Source organism: Carettochelys insculpta, chromosome 13, assembly GCF_033958435.1.
Source record: "Carettochelys insculpta isolate YL-2023 chromosome 13, ASM3395843v1, whole genome shotgun sequence".
In the NCBI taxonomy this organism is placed as follows: Eukaryota; Metazoa; Chordata; order Testudines; family Carettochelyidae; genus Carettochelys; species Carettochelys insculpta.
The window spans coordinates 13,391,511-13,419,501 of NC_134149.1; the positions used below are offsets into that span (position 1 = coordinate 13,391,511).

At 42.1% G+C, this 27,991-nt stretch overlaps 1 protein-coding gene across 3 annotated transcripts; it reads left to right on the forward strand.

The window, feature by feature from the left end:
- The first annotated feature begins 6 nt into the window (after positions 1–6).
- LONRF3 (LON peptidase N-terminal domain and ring finger 3) lies at positions 7–27,987 on the forward strand. Of its 3 annotated transcripts, XR_012647279.1 has the most exons (13): positions 7–752; positions 2,686–2,804; positions 3,778–3,900; positions 6,255–6,410; positions 7,937–8,180; positions 8,955–9,045; positions 13,265–13,379; positions 16,127–16,248; positions 17,529–17,687; positions 20,105–20,267; positions 20,844–20,993; positions 21,983–22,900; positions 23,007–27,987. XR_012647279.1 is itself a non-coding variant. In XM_075007725.1 (12 exons), exons 1-12 carry the CDS (start codon positions 122–124, stop codon positions 22,139–22,141), a joined length of 2,232 nt encoding a protein of 743 aa, XP_074863826.1. In that variant the 5' UTR covers positions 7–121; the 3' UTR covers positions 22,142–27,987. The 3 variants fall into 3 exon arrangements, 2 of the variants coding, with proteins under 2 accessions (XP_074863826.1, XP_074863827.1); XM_075007725.1 differs by having other exon boundaries at positions 21,983–27,987; XM_075007726.1 differs by lacking the exon at positions 20,844–20,993 and having other exon boundaries at positions 21,983–27,987.
- The last annotated feature ends 4 nt before the right edge of the window (positions 27,988–27,991 follow it).

A 27,991-nucleotide genomic window follows, 5' to 3' on the forward strand; every position in this document is an offset into this window, starting at 1 on the left:
CTTGGCGGCGCGCGTAGTATGGAGCACGGGGGGCGCGGCCGCGGCCGGGCGCTGGCTGTTCTACCCGCAGGAGGAGCGGCTCCCCTGCAGCCCGGGGTCCTGTAGAGCGCCCACCCCAGCCATGGGCTCCCACCCGCCCAGCCAACTGCTGCTGCACTTCGCTGCCGAGGCGTTCCCGCTGCAGGGCTCGGAGCGGGCGCAGGCGGATGCCCCCGGCCGGCCGCCCGAGTGGCAGGTGCTGCTGAAACGGGCCGACGCGCTGGCCTACGGGGGCCGGCTCCCTGAAGCCTTCCAGCTGTACCAGCTGGTCGCCCACCACCAGCCGCTGCGGGCGGAGCAGCTGGAGAAGCTGGTGGAGTGCCTGGCGCAGGGCATCCGGCTGCGGGAGCGGCTGCCCGCCCCCTGTCGCGCCGGAGGAGGCCTCTTGCAGCCCCGGGACAGGGAGGTTTTCAGCTGTGGCAAGTGCCAGGGCTTCCTCTTCGAGCCCGTCTCTCTGCCTTGCGGACACACGTTTTGCAAAAAGTGCCTGGAGCGGGTGCGGGCCGGCGAATCCCCCTGCGCCCTGTGCAAGGACGAGGGTAGCGGGGCGGCCGGGCAGCCGCTTCGCGTCAATGTCATCCTCAGCAACTTGCTGGCCAAGTGGTTCCCCGGGCAAGTGAAGGCGTCGCAGCTCAGGCACGAAGGGAACCTCTTATACAAGGAGAAGAGGCTGCAAGCTGCCCTGCAGAAGTACAATGAAGCAGTCAGCTTAGGTAATGACCCCCCACCGACCCAGCCGTGGGGGGGCAGAGTTAAGGGGGTTAATGCTGCAGGGCTTAACGCCTTCGCACTCGGCTCGTTTGCTGTTTGCAACTTTTCCGGCTCCTCGCTCAGAGCCGACGCGGGGAGGGGGGGACCAAGTTTTTAGTGAACAGTTCCTAGAGTGCTACTGCCCATTATCCTCTTGCTCTTCACTCGGCCTCCGCGGTCCGAGTTGCAGACTCCGTTCGCGGTGCAGCCGTGGGGTGATCGTCAGCTCGTAGCTGCATGAGAGTGTCCCCTTAGAGTGGGCGTGGCAGTTCGGCGGCTGTGCGGCGAGGTTCTTACAAAGCCGAATCCTTTGCGGAGCCGCAGCATGATTGATTTCTGCAGGGTGGGGTGTAGTAGCGCCCGTTTGGGGTCTGAATCGGTTCACTATAAACACTTTTCCCCGTTGGGCATAGGACTGGCTTTCAGCAGGGACAGGCAGCAGAGCCTGGATGGCGTAACGGTGCTCTTCTCGCTTGGGTTGTTTGGAGCTTGGCAGAGTGAAACAGCCTCACCTTTCTCTTCTCTATCAGTCCCTTTTGGCGGGAGGGATCACTTGCCAATCTTGCTGTTTGTTTGTTTGTTTTTTTTTTCAAGTCCAAAGTGAAACTAGGTCAGGAGAACAGTGTGTTGCATAAGCTTGTAGCCTGCCACTCTGGTCTGGATTCCCTGCCCCCTTCTTATGGAACGGTTGTATAACCAGTGAAGTAACAACAAATTGGGTCATGTTTCTGAAAGCATCCCAGAGGTTTGATCAGATTGATCAAAATTGCAACTGAGTCATTGTCACAGCTTTCCATGACATCGTGCTTGTTGGAATAGGCTTTATTTCAGAAGCTGGTTGCTCCCTTTTGCCCAAAAAAGGTTTCCACTCCCTCTTGACAAATCTAATTTACGCAGCATGTGGTGACATTGTGGTAATAAGTGAAAAGATTTAAAATACCCTGGCCTAATTTGTTAGTCTGATTTGCTTGTCAGACTCTTTTGCAGGCAGTTTTGTCCTGGCTCTTCAAATATGTGCAGGTCTCTCTTAAAATTTGTGAATGTTTGTGTTCTAGCAAAGCACAAAAAAAGACTCCCATTCCCTACCCAAAGGGTCATTGTAGTCATTCAGAACAGCCAAACAGTGTTCAGTATCAAGGCATAGTAGACATTACAAATGGCTTGGTTTGGGCTTGATGAAAACTGATTAATTACTTAACTGTAAGCTGGCTTCAAAACAAGTAGAAACTAAATGTAAACAAAAAGTTAAATTACAGTAAGGGTTCTTAGTCTGGGTTATCCTTAAAAATAGACTTCCTGCCCCCCCCCCCCCCAACCACATGGTGGCTAGCTATTTTAGCACATAGTCTATGAAACAATGAGGTCATTTGGTCTATGCTGTTGTAATAATTATCTGATGGTTGCTGTTTACAGACATTGTGGGTGAGGTAATACCTTTTTATGGGACCATCTTCCGCTAGTGAAAGAGAAGCTGGTGAGCTAGGCAGTTCAAGTTGTCATATGATTTCTTTGATTATATGTTCAAAAGTGATTTATGGGCCATTCACAAGTTTTTATGCCAGATCTTTTGAAAAGGGAGAGGTGAACCTTAAAAGCCCATCAATATTACATAGCATTAATTGGGCCATGATGATAAAGTTGTGATACACCTTAAATCTCTCATCAGTTTCTATAGTCTGAGGCTCTGTTTGAACTGGTGACTTATTTTCTGAGCTGTTGTTTTTATGTAGCCAGTGAGAGCTGTATCTGATTTTCTACTTAGCTATTTTAAATAATGTGTATCTGCTTTCTTGGGACAACTGAGAAATGGTTTTTGTGTAGGAGTCCTAAAAAAAATAGGGTCCATGTCAGTAGTACTTTGTAATACTTATGAGTCAACGTTTCCATTGCTTGCAGCTCCAAATGACCATTTATTATACAGCAACCGGTCCCAGATTAACTCTACTTTGAAATCTTATGAAGGTGCATTACATGATGCAGAAACAGCATGCAGGCTGCAACCATACTGGTCAAAGGTACGTTCTAACGTTTAACGTTTTTCAGGGTAAAAACCAATTTGGCCATCCTAGTGGTTGAGCAAATGCTGTGACAGAAGAACTGAATTTCTAAGATCCCTGAACTCTCAGCATCTTAGATCAATAGAACTCTCACATTCCTTGGTAATACAACAGTTCTGTGGATTGGGGAGAAGGATGGTGATACTGGCTGGTGGTCTAAGCCAAGGGTGTGCAAAGGCGGGGGGGTATGAAATCTTCTAAGGGGGCACAGCATGATTGGCGGCTGGATCTCAGGCTCATCCATTTAATTAAAAATGTTGAAATATGTTTTTGTTTGTATCTTCACCTTTATATACCAATTTAATAAAGGTTTTATGTTCTGTGTACTTATTTTCTTGTGTGCTGGGAGTTTTTTGCATATGAATGTATCCAAAATTTCCATCAGTTTGGATTGCATTAGACAGGTTGGCGGGGGGCAGGGTGCTAATTGCAGGGCAAAGTAGGGCCCACTGTAAAAAGTTTGCTCACTCTTGCTCTAAGTACAATTGTCACCCACCTTTAAGGTGGTCGAGTTCACGTGCCCTGTCCAAACTTGAGTGCAATATTTGTGTTTTGATAGAAGGAAGCATTAAAGAGAGTTACATAATCCAGTGTGTAGGAGAATGATTGAAGAGAGGGGATTCCTTGGGGATCGAGGACACCAAATGCTGAGGGGGCAGGCTTGCTTGGGTTTACGTGTAGGGAGGCAGATTTAGAATTCCTAGCCAAGTCTCAAATGTGAAAAATCTTCAGACTGGGTATAGTTAAAAGCTCAAAGACATCTTGTATTTCTGTCATGTGATTGAAGTAATGCAGATTGTTACAATTGCTTTTTTGTGTCTATCTTGTTGCTTTTGGAATATTTTTTTTTCTCATAGTAATTCTCTTTAATAGCGCTTCAAAATGTGGTAGAAGGAAACCAAATAGAACTATAAATCTGTTTTGTTTTCAGGGCCACTTAAGGAAAGGCCAAGCATTAGCCAATGTGGGGAAAATAGAAGAATCTTTAAGGGAGTTTCTGTTTTGCCTTGCCCTGGATTTTGGGAACAGGACAGCCAAATCAGAGGCTCAGAAGGTGAGTTCTTTAGCCCTTGTGCAACAACACTGTTCACTGAAAATACTGAGAGGTTGTCATTTTTTCTTTTAAGAAAGATTGTTGCATGGTGATGCTCTGAGAGGGTACAGGGTATAATTCCTTGTGGCTCTAATTATGTTCATAGTCCATGGTTATACTTTGGAAATACAGTTCATGGTGTATGGAATGGCTGTTTTGTGCCTTTGATACTAGGAAGAGAGTTGGTTGCCTGTTCAGTTTAGGAATAAAAAGCAGAGTAGTTAAAAAATTAATGAGAGGTTAGTATTACACTCCTAGATGCCCCGCAGTCAAACTTCCAGTCTGCTTTCCAGCCTGTTACCAGGTAGACTGCTATCAGTTGGAACTGGAGTGCGAATTTCTAGTTCATGTTGTCAGTTCAATGACTCAGACTGAAAACACTACGCAGCACAGCCAGGAGTCTGCTTGGGAGCAGCATCACTTTCTTTTCACAGCCACTAACGCAGCTGTTAACATCAGCAAGCAGAGGAGGCATGAAAGGGAATACAGTAAACAAAGGAAAAGCCTTCCTTTAAAAAAACATTTCAAAAGGTTGCCAAGAATAAAGATAAATGAGTCCTGTGACAAATCTATAACAACCCTCTTCCAACCTAGCAAGCTTAAGCTACCAAATGCAGGGTCTGCTATCTTTTCTTTAACAAGTTACAGCCAAGATTGCTAATCCTCCTTTACATTCTTTTGATAGTTATGCCAGTTAACACCATAAGGTTTGCATGCATATGTTTAAGACTTTGTTGCTGAAAATCCTTGCTGGGACAGTCAACATCATATACCTAAGGATGTTTAGTACACACTGAACCTCCCTAATCCGGAACACTCTCTCGTCTGGCAGCAACTGCATTCTGACATTAGCTGGATGACCACTTACCATGGGCATGGCAGAGATTCCCATAGTCCCAGGAAGCTTGTTTGCAGCCACCAGTCCTGGTTGTCATTGTTGTCTGCTGCTGTTTAGCTGTAACTTACCTCTAAATGTCTTGCAAGAGCCCAGTAAGCCCTGGAAGTATTTATAATGCTGCTAGATGATAATGGCCTCCAGTGCTCCAGCAAATTCTCTTGTTTAGCACTGGTCAGATCCCAAGGTGCTGGATCAGAGAGGTTCAGCCTATAGTGGCTCCTTCAGTGAAAATAAACCAGTCTATGATCACTTTGGTATGTGTGCACCAGTCTACAGTATAGTCATTTGAGAGGTTTTTAGTGACTGTAAATACTTGCAGTGTCTCTTCCTGTTTCCCAAATTTCCAGTAAGTACCTTTCCCAAAATGCAGTCTCATGCGTTGTCACTGATCCTTGCACTGTTTTTTGTAGTGATGCTTTCCTGTTCATTGGAGCAAGATATGGTGAACTGATATTTTTAAATTCAGGCTCAAAGTAGACTTCTTAAGAATGCTGCTATTTCTAAACAATAGTCTTGAGGATAAACTAGTCCATCAGATATGGAGTGCAATGAATGAGACAATATTCTGTTGACTCTTTTCCAAGACTTTGCATAACAGTGAGAGCAGCTTTTCTCCCTTCATGAGAAAATTTGGCATTCTGCTAATTCTAATTAGCTATCTTCATTGGAATTAGTTTTCACGTTGAAAGCTCAATTCTGCTGTCTTGCTCACAAACTGAATCCCTTTTTGTCTTTAAGGGGACTGTATAGATTGTCATGTATATTATGTGTTCTGGTTGACTCATGTGAGCACTGTTGCAATTTGGCCTGAAATCTGGTGAAACTATTAGTCTTTAAAAACAGTAAATTCCTGTTTCTTTTTAACTCATTCAAGTAAATTTCACTGTGCTAACAGCTAACACTTTGCCACTAAATTTACAGATTAATTTTTCTGTTGGCTATAAGCCATTGTCCATGTTTTCATGCCTGCAAGTTTCACTATCTGTTTTTTTGTTCTCAACATAGGGGATTTAATTGGGCCTGAACCTAGGGGATGCTAAGTGGTCTTGGCTCCTAATGATTTTAGTGGGTGCTTAGGGTGGACAATTCTCTGCAGCACAGACAGCTGCAAACCCGTTGATATAGAATTCTGCAGTTTGCAGAACATAATTCATGTGAAAGCTGTGTGATCCTCAAGAACAAAGCCAGCTGAGAACATATCCGCATATTTAATTCTGAAATTGACATTTTGCTTATTCCCAGCCTGCATCACAGCAGCTTTGGTTTGTTCCTTTTGGGTTAGTCATCCAGAGCTATCTGTGTAGTTTTGCAAATCCAAGATGTTTCTCTCAGCTGTTCCCTTCTTCACAATCCCCATTTTCCCTTCAGTGATTGTAAGAGAAGAACTAAGTGAAATATTGGTTTTTTTATATCACAGCTTCTACTTAGCTTATTTTCACCTATCCCGGGAAATGCTCAGGAACACTTACCCGATATCCTGCAGCTGTTGTCTCCTCATTCTAGACTAAAGGGGAATCTTCTAAATTCAGTGGGATCTGAAGACACCAGCCACAACCTACAAAGGTTGCTCAAGGTAAAGAGAAACTCTGAGTGGTTCTTAATTTTGTTGTGTTGTATGGGACATTGAATAATACGTTTTTTTTTTCTTGAGAATAAGAATACTGAATTTAGGCAAGCTAAAGTCTGCTGTGGGCATTGAAAAAAACAACAAATTAACTTACTGGTTTCGACTTTGATGCGTAAAAAGAAGGCTGTCAGCCTTCAGAAGATGCTTTATTCTCTAAGGAATGGATCCTTTGTTGCTCGGAATTAATCTCTTTATTTCCTGTACCTGTAGTTTGTGCTAACAAACTGTAGCTCTTCCACAGATTACAGCAGAGATGGGTTGTAAATTTCATATCCCCATGTCCCTAAAGTTTGGGAGGTAATCTGCTCAAGGGTTTTGATTTGGCTGTTGATAGTCCTCCAAAAATTCATCATGGATTCAGATCCACAGTTCATAGTATTCAGACTGTGAATATTGTGGCTGGCCCATATCACCCTCAAGGTTGGCTTCACATCCAGAATTCACTACTGTTTTGTGGGAGTTTGGATTCAGGGGTTCATCTGAGGATTAGGGTCAGTTCATCCAAACCTTAAACTCTGAGGATGTAATTTCTGTCATCGTGCAAAGCTTTCCTGCAAACTAGAATGGTGTCTTTTTCCCTAGCTCAGTTCAAGTGCACCCTGAAATCAATGCCATAGTCTCCTGAAAGGCTTCTTGTGCTTTCTGAAGAGGCACCCTCTAATTCTCATTCCTAAATGGAGAGAACTTGAGAGGACGGACAAACTCCCCTGTGCCATACCTGACTCTGTGGTGATCTTCAGTGGCTCTAAACAATGACCTACAATATCTGTTGATAATCCCCAGGGGACATGGGGAATTTGTGCCTCATTTGATTTGGCATTGTTTCATGAAATGGCTGTTTGCTATACAGTAACTATAGGATTAAAGATGATGCAGCAAAACTTGCATAAATTATTACCTGTTTGGGCGGGGGGGGTTTGTGACTCCTGCAAACACAAGAGCCAGAAGCCCATATTAGTTACAGAATAAGAGATCAGCCTCACAGAGGAGACTGCTTCAATGTACGTCTCCTATTGTCGGTTGCTCTCTGTAGAGTCATACTCCTCTCTCGGAATAAAGATGTGTTCCATTTTTCTAAACCAGAGTATGATGCATAACACTTTCCAGTTCAAACAGTCAGATATCTCTGTTGTTCAGGAGACGACTTACAGGGTCAGACTTGGGGATACTTGATTCAGGCAATAATTTGCCAAGGTATACCTGTAAATGAAAGCTGATGTCACGTTAACATGGGGGGGGGGGGTGTATACTCTTTTTTGCATTTGGGAAGGTGGCATTTTGACTGAGAAGGCCCGGACACAGTGGTACTTAAACTATGGTCTGTGGGCTTGCAAAGCCTTTTCTAATGGTTCATGACATAACTCTTGAGAGTTGGACAGGATGGTTGGTATACAAGGCCTTCTCTTACAAAGTGGTTTGCAGAATGAACATGTAACAGAATTGCAGTCTTGATGTACCAACTTTTTACGCAGGTAAATGTGGAACAGAAAAAGGGTTTCCTTGCTCAGGAAGAGCAAACTGTGACAGATGTTTGCAGTCTGAGAAAATCCATCCAAATGACTGAAAGTAAAAAAGGCTGCACAGAAGATGAGAACAAACGCACCCCTACCCCAGAGCCTGTGCTGCTTGTTTCTGAGAAGTGCAATCTTCTGAAGAGAAAGCACTGCTTTGAGGAGATGAGGAATGCACAGGTGCCCTGCAAAGTCACAAGGAAAGGTAGGTCTGCTCAATAAACTGAGAACTGGGCCTGAGCTATGAAGTCAGTGGGTATTTTGTCTGACTAAGGAATGCTATGTAGGAGCCTTAATGCCAGCTTGTTTTCTCTAGAAGATAGAGTGCAGGACTGGGCTCCAAACTAAGGCATTGGTGTCTTTCCTATTCACTCTGGATTCTAGTCAGGGCTTAAACTGATGTGGTCCTCCAGAGTGTGGCTTCCTCTGGTTAATAAAAAAAAAAAAAAACCTGAATAGGGTTTGAACCAAGCCTTTATCTATCAGTTGAGCCCTGAGTCTTAATGTTGGTGCTATGTACACTTGTGATCCTTTGTTAAATGTTAATAGTAATTCAATTTAAAACATTTTGATTTGATTCATACATGCTTACAAGGCATGCGTGTTCTGTGATCTGAGGAGCAATGAAGTGTTTAGGCCTGATTTCATTCTCCATTTGAAAGAGATCCAGGAGTATGACTGGAGAATCCAGCCCTTGTCTGTTTCTAGGACTGACATCGTGGCTGGTTGATACAATGTTAATACAAAACCAAATATGAGCCAGTTGTGAGTTATGGCTGCTTATGCCAAAAACTGAATTTAGGGTCTTCCCACAAATTAGTCCTATGAGCCTAGTGTTTCAAGAAGCCATAAATGTGATCACAGTACACATGGAAAAATCATGTGCTGTTCATGAACATACAAAGCCATCTCTAAAATATTAAACCGTTTGGACAGCTCTGTCTTGTCATCAAATGTAATGATCTCTTTACAATTATAGAGGCAATTGATGCCAAGGAATCTAGCGGTGGGAACCATGTTCTGTTTGAATTTGTGGACCCCTCTGACCTGGAGTGCTCCTTGTGTATGAGGTACCTGTTATTTTTCTAAGTAGTTATTTCTGTTCCTGGGTTTTGTGTGCGCCCCCCACCCCCCGGCGTGACCTATGGCATTCCCTAGCTTATTTGGTTCTTTTAGTTTTTCTCTCATTTGCAAACTGTTTTCAGGGAGAGGTTCCCCTCACCAGTGTTCCCTCTAATTTTTTGATCCATGGGTGGAATAAATTTTGTGCACCTAAGGCATGTGCTCCACCATTAGAAACACATGCTGTTGGCTGTGGGTGCTTTAGTAACTGGACAGGTGGCACCTGAAACTGTTTGGCCACACAAGTGCTCAGGTTACAGAGAACACTGCCCCTCACTTTCAGTTATTTGGTTCTGGAAAGTGGCTATAATGGGACTGTGTGACTGAAAGTTTTGGGGTCTTTTGCCAAAACAGTGAGTTTTCCAGGGCATGTCATGTCAGTTAAATAGATCGGTAAACCTATGTGAAAGATTTTCCTCTTACTAGCCAATACGTGGAAGAAAATAAATGCTTGAAATATTTGAAAGTGTTTTCTTAGAAATTACTATAGTGATGCTATTTACAATTAATGTAGTGTGGCGTTTGAAGACCTTAAGCAAATAGAATTCCTTTATATTTTCTCTAATATTTATCCCACATAAGTCAGCACAGAGAAGCTAATACAGGATCAGTATAGTCACTACTGGGAACTTCATACAGGCTTTGTTCTGTTCATACAGTTAAATGACTGATCTCAGAGGTGAGTTTAATATCTACCTGAAAATGGGAGCTGCCTAATGCATCAGTTTTATTATACATGTTGCATGCTTCACTAAACCTGAGCAGATGTATTTGCCACTGTCAAAATAACACTTACAAATATGCAACAGTAAACTAGTCTTCCAAATAAATCTCCATCTTCAAGCCAAAACGTGGTAATCAAAGCATTAGTGTGCTGTCTGTTGGTCAACAGGAGACCCAAATATAGACCGCAGACGAGTTGAAGTACAAGATGCTAATATAGACCTTGTAGCTGGATCTGAACAGTTTAGCTTCAGATGATTATGGAAATTTAAAGCAAGACTTAGTATAACTATAAAATTAAAATTTGTGTGCAGGAAATAAAGCCGTAAGCATCCCTTATGGGTCTGTCAGTTTGTGTAACTTTAATAGTTAATCATATTAATTGAGAAAAATTATCATCATGTGTGACCATAAGTTAATTTCTCAGGACTATGATAATGAGACAATTGCACTCCAGGAAAAAAAATTCTATGTAACTAATTAGTTTATGGATTAAGGATTAATCTCCGATTACATTTTTAGCTTTAAATGAGTTGGGGGAGGTTTTGTTTTTTCTAGACACGCATGGCTACAGAAGCTTGTATTTGCTTCACTCTTCTGACTGAAGAGCCTACAAATATTTTTAAATAAAAACAAATAGAGGGGTAGCCCATGTTAGTCTGGGTCTGCAAAAACAGGAAGTCCTGTGGCACCTTACAGACATATTGGCACATAAGCTTTCATGGGCAAAGTCCCGCTTTGTTTGGTGCCACAGGACTTCTCGTTTTATTAAAAACAAAATATTTTGGAGAAAAGAGGGAATCTGCTTTAGTTAGTTGACTTCAGTAAGTTGTTAAAAATGAGAATCCTAAACCTGAACCAAGTTCTCCAAAAGTTTACACAGCTAGTAAGAGGCTCAGTATGACCAAGGACAATGCTATTCCTTCAGCGTCACCCTCCATCCCCACCATACAGGCGCACAATCTTAATTTTGCTGGTCAAACTGACAGAGCCTTTTAATAATTTACAAAGCCATTTTCACATCCATCTTTTAAAATTACTTCGCTCTGACCCATTACCTGTTAAGCCAGAATCACTTAATACTTCTAAAGTGATTGGTCAAGATAACTAGTTCTGTGACCGAGCTGTTGGCCCTGATCCTGAAACAGAGGACAGCAAGTCTCACTTAAGTTCTTGAAACCATGTGGCTGTCAAGGTCTGTATAAGGAGATCCTGTTAGGCTGTTCTCTTGCAACAGATATGAATGCCTAGTGGTCTTCATAGTCATATAATTCAGAAATGTCTTATCAGTGATTTGCAGGCCAAAATACCATGGACTGCTTAGACTGGGCTGATTTAGCCGAGGTTGGCCCTGCTTCAAGCAGAGGGTTGTACTAGATGGCGTTCAAAGAGCTGTTTTAACCCTAATCTCTGATTCTGTGACCTTTCACCAGCTGACAGCAGAAGCTATGACTGACCTATTTTCTCTAAGTGGCTGAGGTGTTACTGACCTATATCCATTTCAGCAGCGTGCAGTCAACCCTGGCAGAACATGTTTTGAGGTGGTGAATCACCCATTCCAGCTATGTTGGGGGCCATGTTCCTGATGTAAAGGGGAACATAGGAAGAAGAGTAAGAAGGCAATATGGCTCCCTGAGGAGCTCTTCTGTTGGATTCCTTTTTGATTTGATTAAGTCACCAGTGAAAATAAGATTAAAATAAGGATGGGGGTATGAGTTACTTCCTCAGCCCAGAGGTTGGAGTAGATGAAGGGTCAGAATCTCTTCCAGACCTATATTTCTCTGATTTTGCTTGCTGGGAAGTGAGCCAATATTTAACAGGGATGGTTATTGTTGCTGTTGTCATACCACACTAGATGTGCGTGTTGACCTTTTTTAATAATATATCTAACTCCAATTTGTGAGGCTGAAATCAGCTCCTATTAAATTCAACAGCAACACTCCCATTAGCTCAGTAAGAGCTGGATGAGAGCCTCATTGTCTAATGGACATTTCCTGTACTGAATGCTTACATATAAAGTTTTTGGCCTAGTAAATCCATTTTAAGTTGCCTAAATATGCACGTATGTATTTTGAGTGTGGTATTCAAGCATTTTAAACCCTAGCAGGTTACATTATGAAATAGTCTGTTCATTGAACAATTTACCGGGGGTTTTAGCAGATGTGCAATAACTGGCATTCTAGATGTGCCTTCATATCTCCCACACTAAATGCCTGCACTTGCAGCAATTAATGCACCTGCAAACAGCAATCAACAGTTGATGTCAGTATGTTCTTAAGTATACATTGCATACTGAAAAAACAAATGAGTGTTTTGTGCACAAACAGTTGCACCTATATTTATCTTCTTGTCTAAACTTATATTTTTTATAAAACTTAATATGTTTTAAACCTGAAGTATTTAGTCTGAGATAAATATTTGAGGCCTTAAAACAATTTAGATTTGTAGCTTTTTTGGCTGCTATCAAAGTAACTGATTTTAACAATCGTATGTCTAGTCTCTGATTATAGAGATTATAGTAACATCCCCGTTTAATGCTCATTGGCTGGGGAAGATGCCTTGGGAATTACATACAGTCTTCCAGTGAATTTAAAAAAGACCACTGACTTGAAAAGCAGAACTGCAAATGCATGTGTTGATGAAGTAGGAATCGAATGGCATTTATATAGATGGAGAGAAGGCTCTGTTGGAAATTAGACTCTACAATGTTTTTGAACAAAATTCAATTATCTGGTATTAGATATGTAGCAATAGTGTACACCCATTTTATTAATCCTATAGATCAGTGGTTCCCAACCTGTCGTCTGTGGTGGGGTCAATGAAGGTATTGCTGGGGGTCCGTTGAGAATAACAGATAAAAATGATTGTAGAAAATAAGTTAGATTATAAAATTTTGCAGTCTATAAGTTTCAAATGTTGTGGTTTCCTTTTGTCATTGAATGAGACATACATAGCAGCTTGAAGTAGCTTTGATGGGAGGTCTGCAAATGGTTTGGGGAAGTGATTGGTGGGCTGCACTAGTGAAAAGGTTGGGAACCACTGCATAGATCCCAAAACTGCAAACAGTTTTGCTTGTGCTAAACTTTACCCTGTGAGTAAAGTTTTTTTTTTAAGGTCAGGCTTTATTTCTAAACAGCTTAAGCTGAAAAACATAAGGCCCATGGTATTTTGTACCACTGGTCATGGCAGTACTATGAATGCATTCTGTTCATACAGAAGTCAGTGGAAAAACTTAGGTTGATTTCAGTGGAACCAGGATTTCAGAGTGCTGCTGATGTCACTAGCAATAGCAGGGTCCCTCTTTTGAATAAAAACCAAACTCAATTCTCTGTGCTTTAGTCAGAAATTTAACTAGTGAATAGACATTAAAAGAAGCTGCTGTGAAGTTTCCTCTTATCTTATTCTTGCTACACGATATTGTCGCTTTTGTTTGATCCATTCCAGGCTTTTTTATGAACCTGTCACCACACCTTGTGGGCACACCTTCTGCCTGAAGTGTCTTGAAAGATGCCTAGATCACAACCCAAAATGTCCCCTGTGCAAAGAAGGTCTTTCAGAGGTAAGGACACATGAATTCTGTATGCATGAACTGGAGAGGAGAGGGGTGGGAATTAGGGACTTGGAAAAAACGTGGATTTTTGAAAGATACTTGAAATCCCTTATGTTTTAGGGAAGACGCCATTGTAAATGTCTGAGGTTCAGAGTTCATGTAACTATAAACCCTCTTAGTTCTAACGCCTTGACTCAGCACAGAGCTCAGCATATGTGATCAGCTGCGCTCTGCCTGATCAACACACATGGAGTGCACTTGTCCCCAGCTGTTCACTAGAACCTCTTCAATTATATTCCTAATATGCCTTAAAAGGATACTGTCTAGTTATTTAGATGCTAATTTTTACCTGTCTTGAAACTTTGTTCAATTTGTGTGGCTTTTACTATTAAGATTTTATAGACTTTGGCTTGCTGTTCAGCTCTTGCTCTCTTTCTGACAGAATGCCTCCTGATAGTTTTTTAGAAAACTTTATATACGAAAAAAAAAGTGGGGATCTGAGGGTAATAAACTGATTAAATGTGGTAAGAAATGAGACCATGTGCCCAGCCCACCCCCAGTTTCAAGGATGGGATTTTAAAAAATGCTTGGTGCTGGTGAACTCCCAGAGACAAACCACTATTAATTGTGGTACAGAGGGTAGAGTCTGCACAACAATCTTGTTCACTGTTCTGGCTCTGATTGATTATGTAAATGGCACTAGTGTTGATTTGCTACTGTGCCAGCCAAAAGTAAACAACATGAGTAAAGTTGACTCTTTTCAGCTTCATGGGAAACACACCAGTGACAGATGGATTCAAAACTGAGATGTGCACAGATTAAATAAGTAGAGAAAGAAATGTTTTCTTCAGAGTGAACAGATTTAAAGAATCAGGAAACATAAATCATGGGTGTCCAACCTTTTGGCTTGCCTGGGCCACATTGAGTGAAGTTAGTCTTGGGCCGTGTACAAAATATATAATATAGTTAATGTATATAAACCACATAATGTTAAAAGTTTATGATCTTGTGGGGCCGCATTACTAGCTGTCCAGGGCCACGTGTGGCCCGCGGGCCGCAGGTTGGACATGCCTGATATAAATGATTACTTTGACACTAGCTTTTTGATGAGACGTTCAGACTGACTCTTCAAGCATCCAGCTGTTCTGTTAGCTCTTTGGGAAATGCAAGAGAACTAAGAAATGACCATAGTAGCTTTTTCTTTTTTGGCAGGGGGAAGCAGCCTAGTTATTGTGTAGGTTACCCACATCAATGATAAAAGTAATAAACTGAGCCTAGTCCTTCAAGCTCTGGGCACTGAATTCCCTATGACATTGGCTCAGTGTATGACTCCATGTGGGACCTTGGCTTGTAATGCTGTTCCCTGTATTGCAGCACTAACCCCCTTACTGAACAGTTTCCTCAAATCAGTGGTCTATTTAATGGTGTGGTGCTGTCAGGTTTGTCCTCACCTGTCCTGTAACCCTGCATGATCCTGTTCTGTGCAGCTTTGGCTCAGTCCTGAAACCAACCACCTGCTCACAACACCATGACTTCACCCTAAATTCGACCAGACTTAGCCATGTGCTAAGTAGCTTTAATGGCCCTGGAGTCTCAGATCTCCTCAAAACAGCCTCTCCTGGAGTGTTCAGTTCTCCCTGGAACTGTACATCTGATTACAAAGTTTGCTGCTTTCAAAGACAGAGCCCCCACCATTGTACTAGTTTGGCTAGGAAATTTGCACTTCAGTTTCAAGTACAGCACTGAGAGTTTCTGCAATAAAACAAGATTCTATTTTATTGACCAAGATATCTAAATGATGCATAAAAATAGATAGCTACAAGTTTAAAAAAAAAAAAAAAAAAAAAAAAAAAAAGTCTTCCAGTGACTTTAAAACTTAATTTCAGCATGTTTACCATCATTATCTAGGTAGGTTTCTCACCTACAGTCAGTTTTCCAAGCTTCTCTAGATTCACAGGTCAATAGAATTCACTTTTCATGAGCTCGAAAGGTGTTGCTTCTGCTCTCTTCCAGAATGACTCCCTCCCCACTTGTAGTTGGGGGAAGATCTCTGGCCTGTTTGTTCATTGGGGAGCAGGTGCCATGACCCTCTTTCATTCTGTTGGCTTGATTGCTTCGCTTATCTTAAAGACGAGCGTATCGTCATTGTCTCTTGGGTACAAAGTTTGACTGAGGCAGACTGGACAAACAGGCTGATGGACCCAAGTCATCCGCAGGAGGGAATGAACCCTTGGTTCCAGGGGCTAAAGTCGTGTAATCTATTGCATGAACTAAAAGTCAGCTGGCTTTGAGCCATTGCTGTAGAGCAGAGGCTTCACTCACCCTTGTTAGTGGTCTCAGTGCTTTTGGGGTTACTGTTAAATTGCTTAATCTATATATAGTTTGGTAACCCTTTTCTGGTACACTGACATAATGCTTTACACACTAAGTGCATGCACTTCACACAAGAACACGAATCACCAGTTGCTCCCAGGCTTTAGTAGAAAGCCCGTATGTGATGCTTTTCTTCACAGTAATTATGTATTGACTTGGTTGATTTGATTGCTTGTTCTTTGGCATCCAGGTCTTGAAACATCTGGACCTTGATTGTCACAGGCAGGTCAGAAAGCCAGGAGGGAAATGAGTTAGTCACCATTTCAGTTTATAATGGAAGTGAGAAAATATAATTAAGAAAAAGCTGCATTGGAGATTTCAGCAAAATATATGCATTGTTGTATATTGTTTGGTAGCAGCTGAGTTATGTCATGTTGTTGCAGTGTTTGGCTGTAAGGAAATACTGTAAAACAGTACTGATGGAGGAGCTAATAGCGAAATACCTTCCCGAGGAACTCACTGAGAGAAGAGAGGTTTATGAAGAGGAAATTGCAGAGCTTTCCAAGTATGTCAGCTATCTTTCTGGGCTTCTGTGGGGTTTTTAACCAGTCTTTAAAGTAGCTGAGTTAGCAACTGAATAGCTCTCCTTACTATAGAACACGGATGTGCAAAGTGCAGGGGATGAACGAAATTTCACAAGGGGAAGGTGCAGCACGATTGGCTGCTGGATCTCAGGCTCAGCCATCTCATTAAAAATGTTGAAATGTTACTGTCAGGTCTGTATTCAAATTTATATACATATTGTAAAATGTAAAAACTTTTTAGACTTATTTTCTTACACATGCCAGACTGAGGCTTTCATATGAAACAGGTCTGACAAGCTAGAAGGCTTTTCACTTTTAAGTTAATACATCCACTCCTGGGCAAGACTCCCAAGACTGCAACAGCCTGCTGTGGGAGACTGCAGAACAGCCAGAATAGGGACTGGAAAAGGGGAGGGGCTGAGCAGTACGACCCAGAGAAGGCTTTGCCTTCCAGTGCCTCCTTTACCTGTGGCCCATGTGCACTGAAATGACATTGCCCTCTGACTTTGGTGCATGTCACCATGGGTGGAAGTGGAATTCCACATGATCAAGCTCACCAGTACATACAAGTTGGAAATGGAATGGGAAAGGGGGAATTTGTGAAACATCTACACTCTAAAGCAAAGAGGGGCTAATGCTTCAAGAGCCAGAAAACTTCCATTAATTTAATGGAATATCAATTACCATTATTTGGAAAGAGGAAAGCAAATATTTCACCTCTGCATAATAAAATCTTGATTGTTTTGTTTTTTTTGATTGTGAAGCAGTTTGAGATGTTAGCAAGGTATAAAGCGTTCTCTAAAATGGTGATGGGGCAACCAAGAATAAGGAGTGGGCTGCTGCAGTGGCCTGTGGATCTCTGCTGCCTCCCTGCCAGTGCCTCATGCACTACAGCCCCCTTCCTACTCCTCCCCTTTTCTGAGTGCCAGGAATCTCCTGATTCATGCTCCATCCCCACTCCTCCCCTTCCTTCCCAGAGCTTGAACAGCTGAATTGCATCATGCCAGCTTGGGGAGGGAGGGAGCCCAAATCAGCAAATTCCTGGTACTCTGAAAATACTGGCATATGAGGGAGGAGTAGGCAGTGCAAAGCTCTAGTGCCCCAGTGTGTGTGGGAACTGGACAGACAAGGGATCATGGGTTGCAGGTTGCTCACCACTGCTGTCAACACTACATTGCATAAAGTGTCTGGTTTGCACCTCTAATGCTTTCTGGAAGATGGTGCAGGTTTTCCTAAAGGTAACGGATTTTTTTCCTTGCAGCTTAAATAAGAACGTTCCCATCTTTGTCTGCACAATGGCCTATCCCACAGTCCCTTGCCCTCTGCACATCTTTGAGCCGTGTTATCGATTGATGATTCGCAGATGCATGGAGACTGGCACCAAACAATTTGGGATGTGTATTGGTGATCCTGTCAAGGGGTGAGTGAGCAGTCAGTCCCAGGGCTGGTAGCTGCTTTTCTAGATCGGACTGATCTGTTTAGTCCAGCAGTCGGTACTGGTTGCCTCAGAGGAAGGTGTTTAAGCTAGTAGTAGACAATTGTGGAACAGGCTGTTGGTGATGGAAGGAGGGGCACTGCAGGGGACATTTCTTCCTAATCATGGTTTAGTGGCAGGCTGATATACTGAAGTGTGAACACTTATATTCCTTATTACGGGGGTTCACAACTATTTCCTTTGAGTCCCTCGCCCACCCAAACATGCTAGAAAGACTCTATGGCCTACTTGTGCCCCCAACTGCTTTTCCAAATAAAAAAGCCAGGACCAGCAGTTGAGGACAGTAAGGAGGATAAGTACTGAAGCCCCATAGAGTTAGATTCCTGAGGCATCCCACCCCGGGAGGGGATGGTTTAAGAACACCAAGCTTCAATCCTATGTGTTGGTGCTGTGGTCTTCTGTTCTGAGCCCCAGCAAGTCTAATGCCGGTGCTGCCTATCGCCCTCCTGAAACCTGTTCTCCAATGGCTCTTGGACTCCGGGTTGAGTATCACTGTCTTACTGTACACTTTTTGCCTTATCTAGGGTAACTTCATGTATTCATTTAAATGTTTAGTTGGAATGGAATCTCACTAAGCTATTGGCCTTTCTGCAGTCGACTCCAAGGTCTAGTGTAAACCAACCCTGACTTTGCATCCAGCTGATTGCAGTGGGTGAGAGGTGCTGGAGAAAGGAGGGAAGCTGGCTGCCTGGTGGTAGGTGCTAAGCACCCACTGACTCTTTCCATGGGTGGTCCGGAGCACCCACAGAGTTGGCATCTCCAGCTTCTGGCCACAGACCTGAGATGAACACAGGGAATAAGGCTCAGATTAGTTCTACCCATATGAATCACCACAGTGCCCAGAAGGACACAGCTTAAGTCACCTGGTTAGATGCTGCAGAGTGGGCAGAACGTGGTGTTTGCACTGTTGGCTCCTAACATCTGTGCTCTGTTTCCAAAGAAACATCACATTAATCTGCTCCAGAAATTACTTGATCCAGCCCCTCCCAAAAGGAATGGTGAAAGACTTTCTCAGGCAAAACTTGAACTGGTTGTTTTAATCATCCATCTGGACGAATCCCCTATAAATCTCTTCCCCTTGCTGCTGCCCCAGATTCCTTTCACTTCTTATTTCTCACTTCCTCAGTCTCCTCCTAGGAAGTAGTCATGTGCTTGTTTTTTTTCCTTCTGACAGACTGGTTGCCTTTCCCCACAGGATAAAATTTGCTACCCGTGACTCTCAAATTTCATCTATCTCTGGCCGCTCCATCCAAAACCTTTTTTTGTGGCAAGGGAATTGTGCCTAAATTAACCACAGTTAGGTTAGTTGAAAGGTGAATTTACCACTACTGGTCTCAGCAAGGTCTGATTCATCCAGTGGTTAGCACATCTCACTTTGAGGGAACAAGGCAATGAGAAGAAACTGGTTTTGGTGTTATGAGGTCTGTAACTTGCTTTCTCTGGGTCCAGTGACCCCACATTTAAATCATTAATGCAACCCTGTGCCTAAGGTAACCATCCATCTTGTAATGGGCAGGACAGTCCTGTATTTGGGATGCCAAAAAGGCATCCCAACTTACTTTTGAAAAGGGACTCATTGTCCCGTATTCGGGCTGTGCAGCTAGCAGAAGTCACTTCTCTGAGCCTGAGAGAAGTAGGAAGAGCCATGCCTGCCTCCCCTGTCCCAAATCTCCGTCCCTGACACTACATTTCAGAGCAATCTGAGTTGTCATTTGGCTCTTAAAGCACTTACAGGAGGCAAGCTTTAAACCATATTAAAGGGCAGACATGGAAAACATCTGGCTGCTTTTCTGTATTCGCACATGTGCTCTGTGAAAAGGTGTTTTCTTAGATACTAATCTCCATTTGGATCACCCTAAGATTTAACAGGTGCTATACACTATCTTGAATAAAACAGATTTCAGACCATTGTGATCTGCCTCTTGGTGGTAATTTAACTTGAATCTCTAGCTCTGAGTACAAGAAACTTTGACAAATGGCTGTTGGGAGGGAAGGGTGACAGGGAGAAGGGCTTTCATCTTAGAACCTGCAGCCCAAAGGATTCCAATTTTGGTTCACTACTGTCTACCTCATGGCATGCCAAATTTCAAATGAATCCAAGTGAGCACCTCTGTTTTTAAAGCACTGTAAAAAGTTGGCTTCAGTAGAATCAGATTGCATGAAGGTACAGTTTTGAAAAGAAGCATTGCGTAACCTCAGGAACAATAAAAATTAACATGCAATGCTCGATTGATGCTGAGAAATATCTTTGTATTATACAGAGCATCTCTTCAGCAGAGCTACAGAACTCAGCCTGGCAAGCATACAGCCGGTTGACTTGCTTCTGTCTTGATATTAAATAGGTTTGCTGATTATGGCTGCATTCTGGAGATAAGAAATGTTGAGTTCTTTGCAGATGGTCGCTCAGTTGTAGACAGCATTGGCAAGCGGAGGTTTAAGGTGATACAGCACAGCCAGCTTGATGGATACAACACAGCGGATATAGAGTACATTGAGGATCAGAAGGTGAGCTTACCTAAGACTATTTTCCAAGAGTTTTGGTTTTTATAAAGGCAATGTGTGTTGGGGGAGGTCTTGCCAGGCCACCTGATAAGGTATTTGGGGTCTGCTTTATAACTGTAATCAAGCTAGCTCTGGCTCAAATCCTATTGAAATCAGTGACCAAACTCTTATTAGTGGAAATGGGATCAGGCTCACTGTCCACTGTTTTAAAAAAAGAAACATAATACCCCAAATGTGCTAGGTGTTGTGCAAATCCCCATATTGTACTAGGGGAAGACGAGGCTTGCCCCAAGGAGTTGTGCTATAAAAAGACCTCCCCATGTCATTTAGGGCCCATGTCTTCAATAATTAGGCTAATTCCAACCACCACTTAACATTTTTTTTTTTTCTGAAAATGAATTATTGTTTTTGAGCATAGGGGTGAAGAAGGCTGAGAAATCTTGATTGGAATTTTCAGAAAAATAAGCCAAAGAACAAACTTTTGAGATCTGCCCTAGGGTTGTTAGAATTAGTGTGTTGTGCCTTCAGAGTGTGAAGGGAATTAACTTAGCTTTCTTCCCCTTTGTGTGTAAACGCCAGGTGCAAGGGGAAGACTATGCGGCATTATTGGTTCTGCATGATTCTGTATATGATCAGGCTTATATGTGGTTTAACTCGCTCAAACAAGCACTCAAGAGTCGAATTCTCAGTCATTTTGGTCCAATGCCAACTAAGGATCCTGATCCACAGGTACATGATTGTTTGTTTTTGTTTTTTACATTTTTCTAGGCACAGAGGTTGTCTTTTTATTATGGGAAGCTTAGCAATCAAACACTGACTAAACCAGAGAATTTTCTTTCATTGAAGAAAATGTTAATGAGCGGTTTAAAGGATCAGCAAAGTATTTTGTTTGTAAGTTCTGGCTACAGTAACTCTGAGGAAGGCAATAGTCATATTTTGTTTAACATCCTGAGAAATAGTGACCAAATAATTCCTATTGATCGCTGTGAACATGCACCATTTTTTCCACCGTAACTGAATTTATGCCAAAGTTGGGTAGGAAACAGATTGCACAAAGCAATGAGAACCGCAGGCCAAACTTGATGCTAGTGTTAGAGGGTTTAGTACTTCAAGGTGCTAGAGTACTTAAACCCCAAATACTAAGTATAACAGATGTTAGTAAGCGTAGGGTACTAAATTACTAATAGATAGGGCCCTATCAAAATCATTGCCATGAAAAACTTTATTGCAGACCATGGAATCTGTCCTTGTGCACTCTTACCTCAATACTACACTTATTTTCAGAGGGGGAGATTAGTGTTCCTCACATCGGAGGCCCTGCCACAAAAGGGAGCTCCAATGCCTCAAATTTATTTTAGGGGTGACTGTATTGCTACCCTATCACTGTAAAATTGACCCAAAAGGACCACGAATTTGGTAGGGCCCTACTCTTGGCTTTGGGCCCACTATAAGGTAGTAATAAGATAATGCAGAAGACACAAACTATAGATAACTAAATGCGAAAATGGGTCTGATCCAAACACTGTAAGTTATAGAAAAGTTCAGATTTAGGTATAAACTTCAGGCTAGTATCTGCCTAGAAGTTATTAAAAAGGCATTGGAAGGGACCATATAGAGAGTATCTGTTACTAAGACTGCCAGTAAAAATGCAGTGCTTGCTATTAAGGTGCTTCTTCTGTCATTGACAGAGCCTTAGCTTCTGATCTTCTTTATTGCAGGCTAATCCCAATGGCCCTGCATGGTGCTGGTGGGTCCTTGCTGTCCTTCCACTTGAGAGCAGAGCTCAGCTCCCATTTCTTGCCATGAAATCCCTGAAAGACCGCTTGAATGGCATCAGACGTGTCCTCATGTTTATGTCCCGTACAAGGTCACGATGATGCCCAGAACGAGCTGTGAAGCCTCTCGCAATACTTGACTGGAGTTTCTCTTGTAACTGCAATAATGTCTTACCGGTTTGCGTGTCAAAACGGGAAAGGTTTGAAGTTAACTTTCAAAGGAAATACAAAGAGCCAAGGATATTTGCAGCTGATTTGGTAGTATCCATTTGGAATGCTCAATATTCTTGGACTACTTAACTCTGCACTGTTGGACTATTATTGGTGTTATATAACAGAACAAATCAATAAGCGTTCTTGTTTGCCACAAACCATTTGAGAGTTTGAGGTGGTTTTTTGTAGGATTAGATAAATGAAATCTGTGCAGTTTAATGTGAAACAAGAATACAGATAGTGTTAAAGCATTATTTTAATGAATTGGGAAGTCCTTTTTTTATTCCAAATGGTTCAGGTTTATATAGCATTGTGTATGATAATGACCACAACTTCTGTTTGATCATGTATTTTTGCACTATAATGTCTAATTTGGTTTCCAAATGTATATTATTTGTGTACATGCTCTACACAAAGTAAGCTGCTCTATTTATTTATGGTGTCTTACCATGTATGATTGGAGGAAAGATACTAGGAATACAAGATACTACTTTGATCATTTTTTCTATACAGTGGTGTTTGAGTATTTGAATGTTTTTTTTCTACCTAACTCCAGTGTTCTTTCGATATATTCCGAGGAGGAGAGCCCCAGTGCAGCCTGCCATGAATATATATGCTGGCTTTGTCTGAAATCATCATTTTTGTCAGGTAACGCTAGATCCTACAATCTTAACTTGCTGACCTCCGCCCCCAAATCAAGGAAAGCGCTTAAGCATACACTTAAATATTTTGTTGACTTGTCTTGGGTTAACAGCCTTTCAGTGGGTTTGCCCAGAGGTGACTGAAGGAGCCAACCGTGAATTTTACACAGATATAAAGAATAGCACTGTGCATCAGCTTGCAGTGAAATGTTTGAGCTGTTATGAGAGGATCACCATTACCAACAAACACACAGCAGGAGCTGATACATATGAGAATCAACATCTGAGAAGAGGAGGGGGTGTATTTCTCTTCAGGTTGTCTTTATAGCAACCTTTTTAAATATTAAGATCTTGTTTGTTTGACTTTTTTTTGCTGTGTAGGGCTCCAGGAGGGCATGCACAAACATATTTTTAATAAACCTCTTATTTATTCCACTTCAACCTCTAGACTTTTCCATTAGCCACAAGTCTCTACCAGATCTCTGCAGCTCTCCTGTCAGATTGAGAGCTTCTTGATAGCTAATGACTAAAACCACAGTGACAAAAGAAAACGTGGTTTCATTTTCTTTGCCTGTTTTGTTACTCTGTGTAACACATTGGGCCTGATCTGACTATCCTGGATGCAAGCTGAAGTTCTACCAAAGACTTGAGTGGGAGCAAGTTTGGGTCTTCATCCAGCCTACCAAGGCTTTTAATCTAGCCCTCAACTGACCCCTAGGGCTGTGGGAGGGGAGGCAGGGGCCAGGGGAAGCTGAGAGATTGTGCTGGGGATGGGGGCAGTGCAGCACAATTTCTCAACTCCCATTGGCCAGTTTCCAGCTGAGATTTTTGCTGTGGATGGGGGCAGTGCCCAAAGCTGCTCCCTTCTCTTCCCACCCACCTGTCCCAGCACAGAGCCACAGGGGCTAGGGCTGCTAGCAGGCAGGGTGGGCTGCCTCAGAGTTCTGCTTAGGTTAGCACCTCCTGACCAGAGCCCAGGTCTGGTTCCAGACCCTGCACCTACTCCTACATCCCTTGCCCAGGTTAGAATCCTCTCCTCCTGTGCCTGTATTCCTTCCTGGGTCCAGCACCCCAATCACTGCCCAAGGTAACAACCCCCTCCTTCAGCCAAACTCCTTCTCAGGCCCTGCACCAAAGTCACCTACTTTAAGGTGCCCAACCTCTGTCCCAGATCCTGCACCTGCTCCACAGATACGTGTGGTCTGTCATCACTTTCCAAGACCTTGAGTGCCCTCCTCTCAGCAAAAATTATTGCCCACTGCTGATCAAAGCTAGGAGTTTCCCTCTTCAGAGAGCAAGTTGGGCAGGTGAAATTCATGATTACTGTTGCCCAGAGCAGTACTGATCATTTCATACCCTTTTGGCACAGTCACGTAAAACTTCACAGAACATTGTCACTTCCATAGGCCTTTAAAATCATTTGTGTTTGAGATTTACTTTTATGTAACATTTTTAAAGTAACTTTTATAAGCCCTGAGTTCCTGTACAATGCTGTTTTTGTTTCATCCCCATTAAACTCTACGGCATTGTTTCTATGGCACTTAGAGAAAGGGTCATATTTCATTTTTCCTTCTAGTGATGCGGATTTAAGTTATATTTTGTGGTTTTGCTTCAGCTGTTTTGTAAACACAGGAAGCTCATTTGCCTGCTGTTAAATTGGCACACTTTTCTGTGGATGGTACTGTGCCTGTTTGTAAGAATAATGTACGTATAGGGTTTCTGTTTGGAGGGGTTATTTTTATTTTTGGCGTTTTTATCAAGGTTTGAGTTCTGTGTAGATCTCCAAAATGGAGCTTTCCAGTGTTTGTGCGTATGCACCTCTCACTGCTTCAAAGAGCATTAAAGGACACTAGGGAACCTTTAGTGTGAAACAGCCAGGTCTCTGCAGGCCAATTGTGCAAAATGCTAGTGAACTTTGGAAATCACAAGTCAGTAACTAGGGACATCCACTCTAAACTGGTCTGTGAAAGGGGTGAAGTCAACATGACTTGAGTAACCATTTCCATTTGTTCTTTCTGGTGCTTACAGGATAAAGGCTAGTTCCTTTTTTTTACTGGGTTCTTATCTGTGTTTAGTACGCCTGACTTAAACAGTAAAATGCACATAGGCTGATGTCCTCTGGAATTTGTCTTCATCGGGATGAAAACAGATAAGTCACTTACCAAAGAGTGAATTCTCCATTTAATGGCAGGTGAAGTTGTATTTATGTACAACTCTGATCTAAGCCATTTCAGCATTCTTACTGTACAACTTAAGAGTCCAGACCTAGTCTCATGGCATTTTTGGTCATTGTCCTCTGGAACAGGATTCAATCAAGTATATTTTTAGATAGTTTTCTCACTTTTTTTAATTGTGGTCTTTTCTGCATGCCAGAACTTCTGTTCATGTTACGGGTCCAGAGAGAACTATGGAATCCTTTTAACTATACTTTGCTTTTCAAATTCATCAGCCTCAAGTGAGCTGAGACCACCCAGTTTCAGCTCTCCTAGACTTAATTATAACATCTACCAGTCAGTAATTATACCACTGTAGCGTTTTTCAAATGCAGTAAATTTGGCATTTCATCTGAAATATGAGACAATAGCTTTAACAATATCTTCAGTTGAATTTCAGATACCACATTGATCTGATACTTGTCATAATTGAAGTCGTCATACCTTGTTATGGGGGCAGTCTGTTAACTCGTGCATCCCAAAAATTGGTCAATGGACATTTTGGCTGCACACTGTTGTGCAGGCTTGGGTTCATTATTTAACAACATAGGGTAAAACTTGCCTTTGAAGCAGAATTCTTTAAATCCCATGTAACTATTTTGGAAAAGTTTTTATGCTGGTCCTCCTCACAAGTTAAATTTTCATTGGTGTTCAATTCAACAGCCTTGCACTCTCCTACAAAAGTTTGATCTCAGAAGGCATTTGATTTCCCTCCCCCCCACAATAATGACCACTGGATGAGAAGACACAGTTTAAACCATAGTTAGATGGCTTTAATTCCCCATATCAATATTGTAGGACAGGCTGTAAAACAACCCTAGCATGGCTTTTCTGACCACTTGCATTCCTGCTTTTGGGAAATGATTCTTGTTCATTTGCAACCATCATTTATGGGAAGTGATAAGTGCAAATGCATGAAAATAACAATGTTGGTCATGCATTATTGCACATTTCTGTGTGAATGAAGCAGATGTGCTCTCACACACCTGATTAATGTCCTGTTTCTTGAGTAAATTTGTCTCCATGGCACTTAAGATCTGGCCTATACTAGGGATCAAAGTCAATTCCAGATAAGCAATTCTAGCTAGGATCAAATTTCTTCCCTGGTGTAGATGGGGCCTCTTGAGGCTTGTGCTGATGTCCCTTACTCTGTCAGAGAGCTTTTTTTTTGCCACATCTTCACATGCTGGAAAATCAATTAGTGTGCCAGCCCCCCCAGTAAGTATAGACATACTCTAACACCTACTTGTACATTATTTTGATTAACAAAAAAATGCAGGGGTGGGGTGGAATATAAGAATGAAGGCTGGGGGCGGGATGTGGAAAACTAGCCTGATTCTGATATTAAGATGGTTGTAAATAAGGAGTAACTCCACTGAAGGCGGCAATGGAATTACACCAGTGTGAAGCTGATGTGAGAACAGACTCAATCAAAAGGTTCAGCAGGTCCTTCCAGAAACCAGACCTGGCTGACGACATGGTTTTGCTGGATCTCCCTTAAGCACACTTAATTCATGTTAAGCGGACAACTGGAATTTCTCACTGGGAAGGGGCGGGTCCACGTTTGGTCTACTTACCATCCTGAATCAGTATTTACTAGACTTTGAGCACATGTGAGCCACTAACTTGTTAATGCAAAAATTATTTTAATCTTGGTGAAAATAGTTTGATTCTGACCCAGTAAATACAAATATGTCAATCTGTTATAGAGTGAGGTACAGAGGTTGAAGAGCATTATAAACTGAGGGTTTTATATTTTAGACACGGTCACTTTATTTTTTTTATATTGGAATTTTACCAGTGTTTAATGAAGGTAAAGGATACATTTTTAATGCCTGTGTTTGACCCATCATCATTGTGAAAACATCATCTTTTGCAAATACATAAGATTCCACAGTTCCTCCTATGTGCAAAACTTGGTTGGAATTGTATGCATTTAGGGTCTGGTACAATATTATATCAGTAGGCTTAGTGATTTCATTAAGATTTGGATCAAGCCTGTAAAGACTGCAGGATCAGGAAAAATGCAGAAAAGTACCTTCTTTGTGAATGAGATCCTGCTCAGATTTGCAGAACAAATATTGACAATGTACAAGAAACTAGGTTGTTTAATACAGGATTAAATTCTTAAATAGCTGAAAATACACAATCTAAACTATTATACTGAGGTCTTGGCTATGTGGCAGTGCAGCTGTGTGAACTACAGGGTATGCTGACTTGTGGTCTATTTTATGTAGACCCTGCTGCTGTGAACTAGAAGGTACCTAGTTGTTACTGTTCTAGTTCTGTTTGCAACAGGGCTGGTACTCTTTAATTCACACCAGCAGGCTTTATTGTGATTACAGCACAAGTTAGCATCTTTTTACTGTTAACATCCCTAATCAACACTGCCCTGCCATGTAGGCACACCCAGAGTTATAAATTCAAGTATCGCATAAAGAAATATTTACTAATATCTGAGTGGTTTTCATAAGGTTTCTAAATTAACCATCAAAAGAAGTGCCTATATTGTCTGCCATTTTTAATCTTCTCAATCACAGCCTGCCCAGCTCCCTGCACCACTTCAATACTTTGCGTTTCTCAAACCTGATGTGCAGAGCAGTACTGTAGCAGAAACAAATGTGATCCTTCCACATGTATCAACCAGCAAGAAAAAAATCCACAAAGCAGGTGGAAAAAGGCCATACAAGATGCTTTAATGTGATACTATAGACTTGTCTGTTGAATACCAAGTATGGGGTTACTAGAGTGTCCGAAATAAAAAAAAATTACATTTCAAACAGTGAGAGACTTCTTTGGGGCTTATGTATTCCAGATGTGTGTAAACTTTTTTCTTGCACTGTAATAAACTTGAAGTGAAACAATTAAACTCATCAGTGAACAGC

Excerpts from the sequence above, each read along its gene's own strand:
- LONRF3 (XM_075007725.1), top strand. The coding sequence starts at position 122 with ATGGGCTCCCACCCGCCCAGCCAACTGCTGCTGCACTTCGCTGCCGAG. Across the intron at positions 753-2,685 it reads CAATGAAGCAGTCAGCTTAG|CTCCAAATGACCATTTATTA; the intron begins GTAATGACCCCC and ends CATTGCTTGCAG. Across the intron at positions 16,249-17,528 it reads GAAATTGCAGAGCTTTCCAA|CTTAAATAAGAACGTTCCCA; the intron begins GTATGTCAGCTA and ends TTTTCCTTGCAG.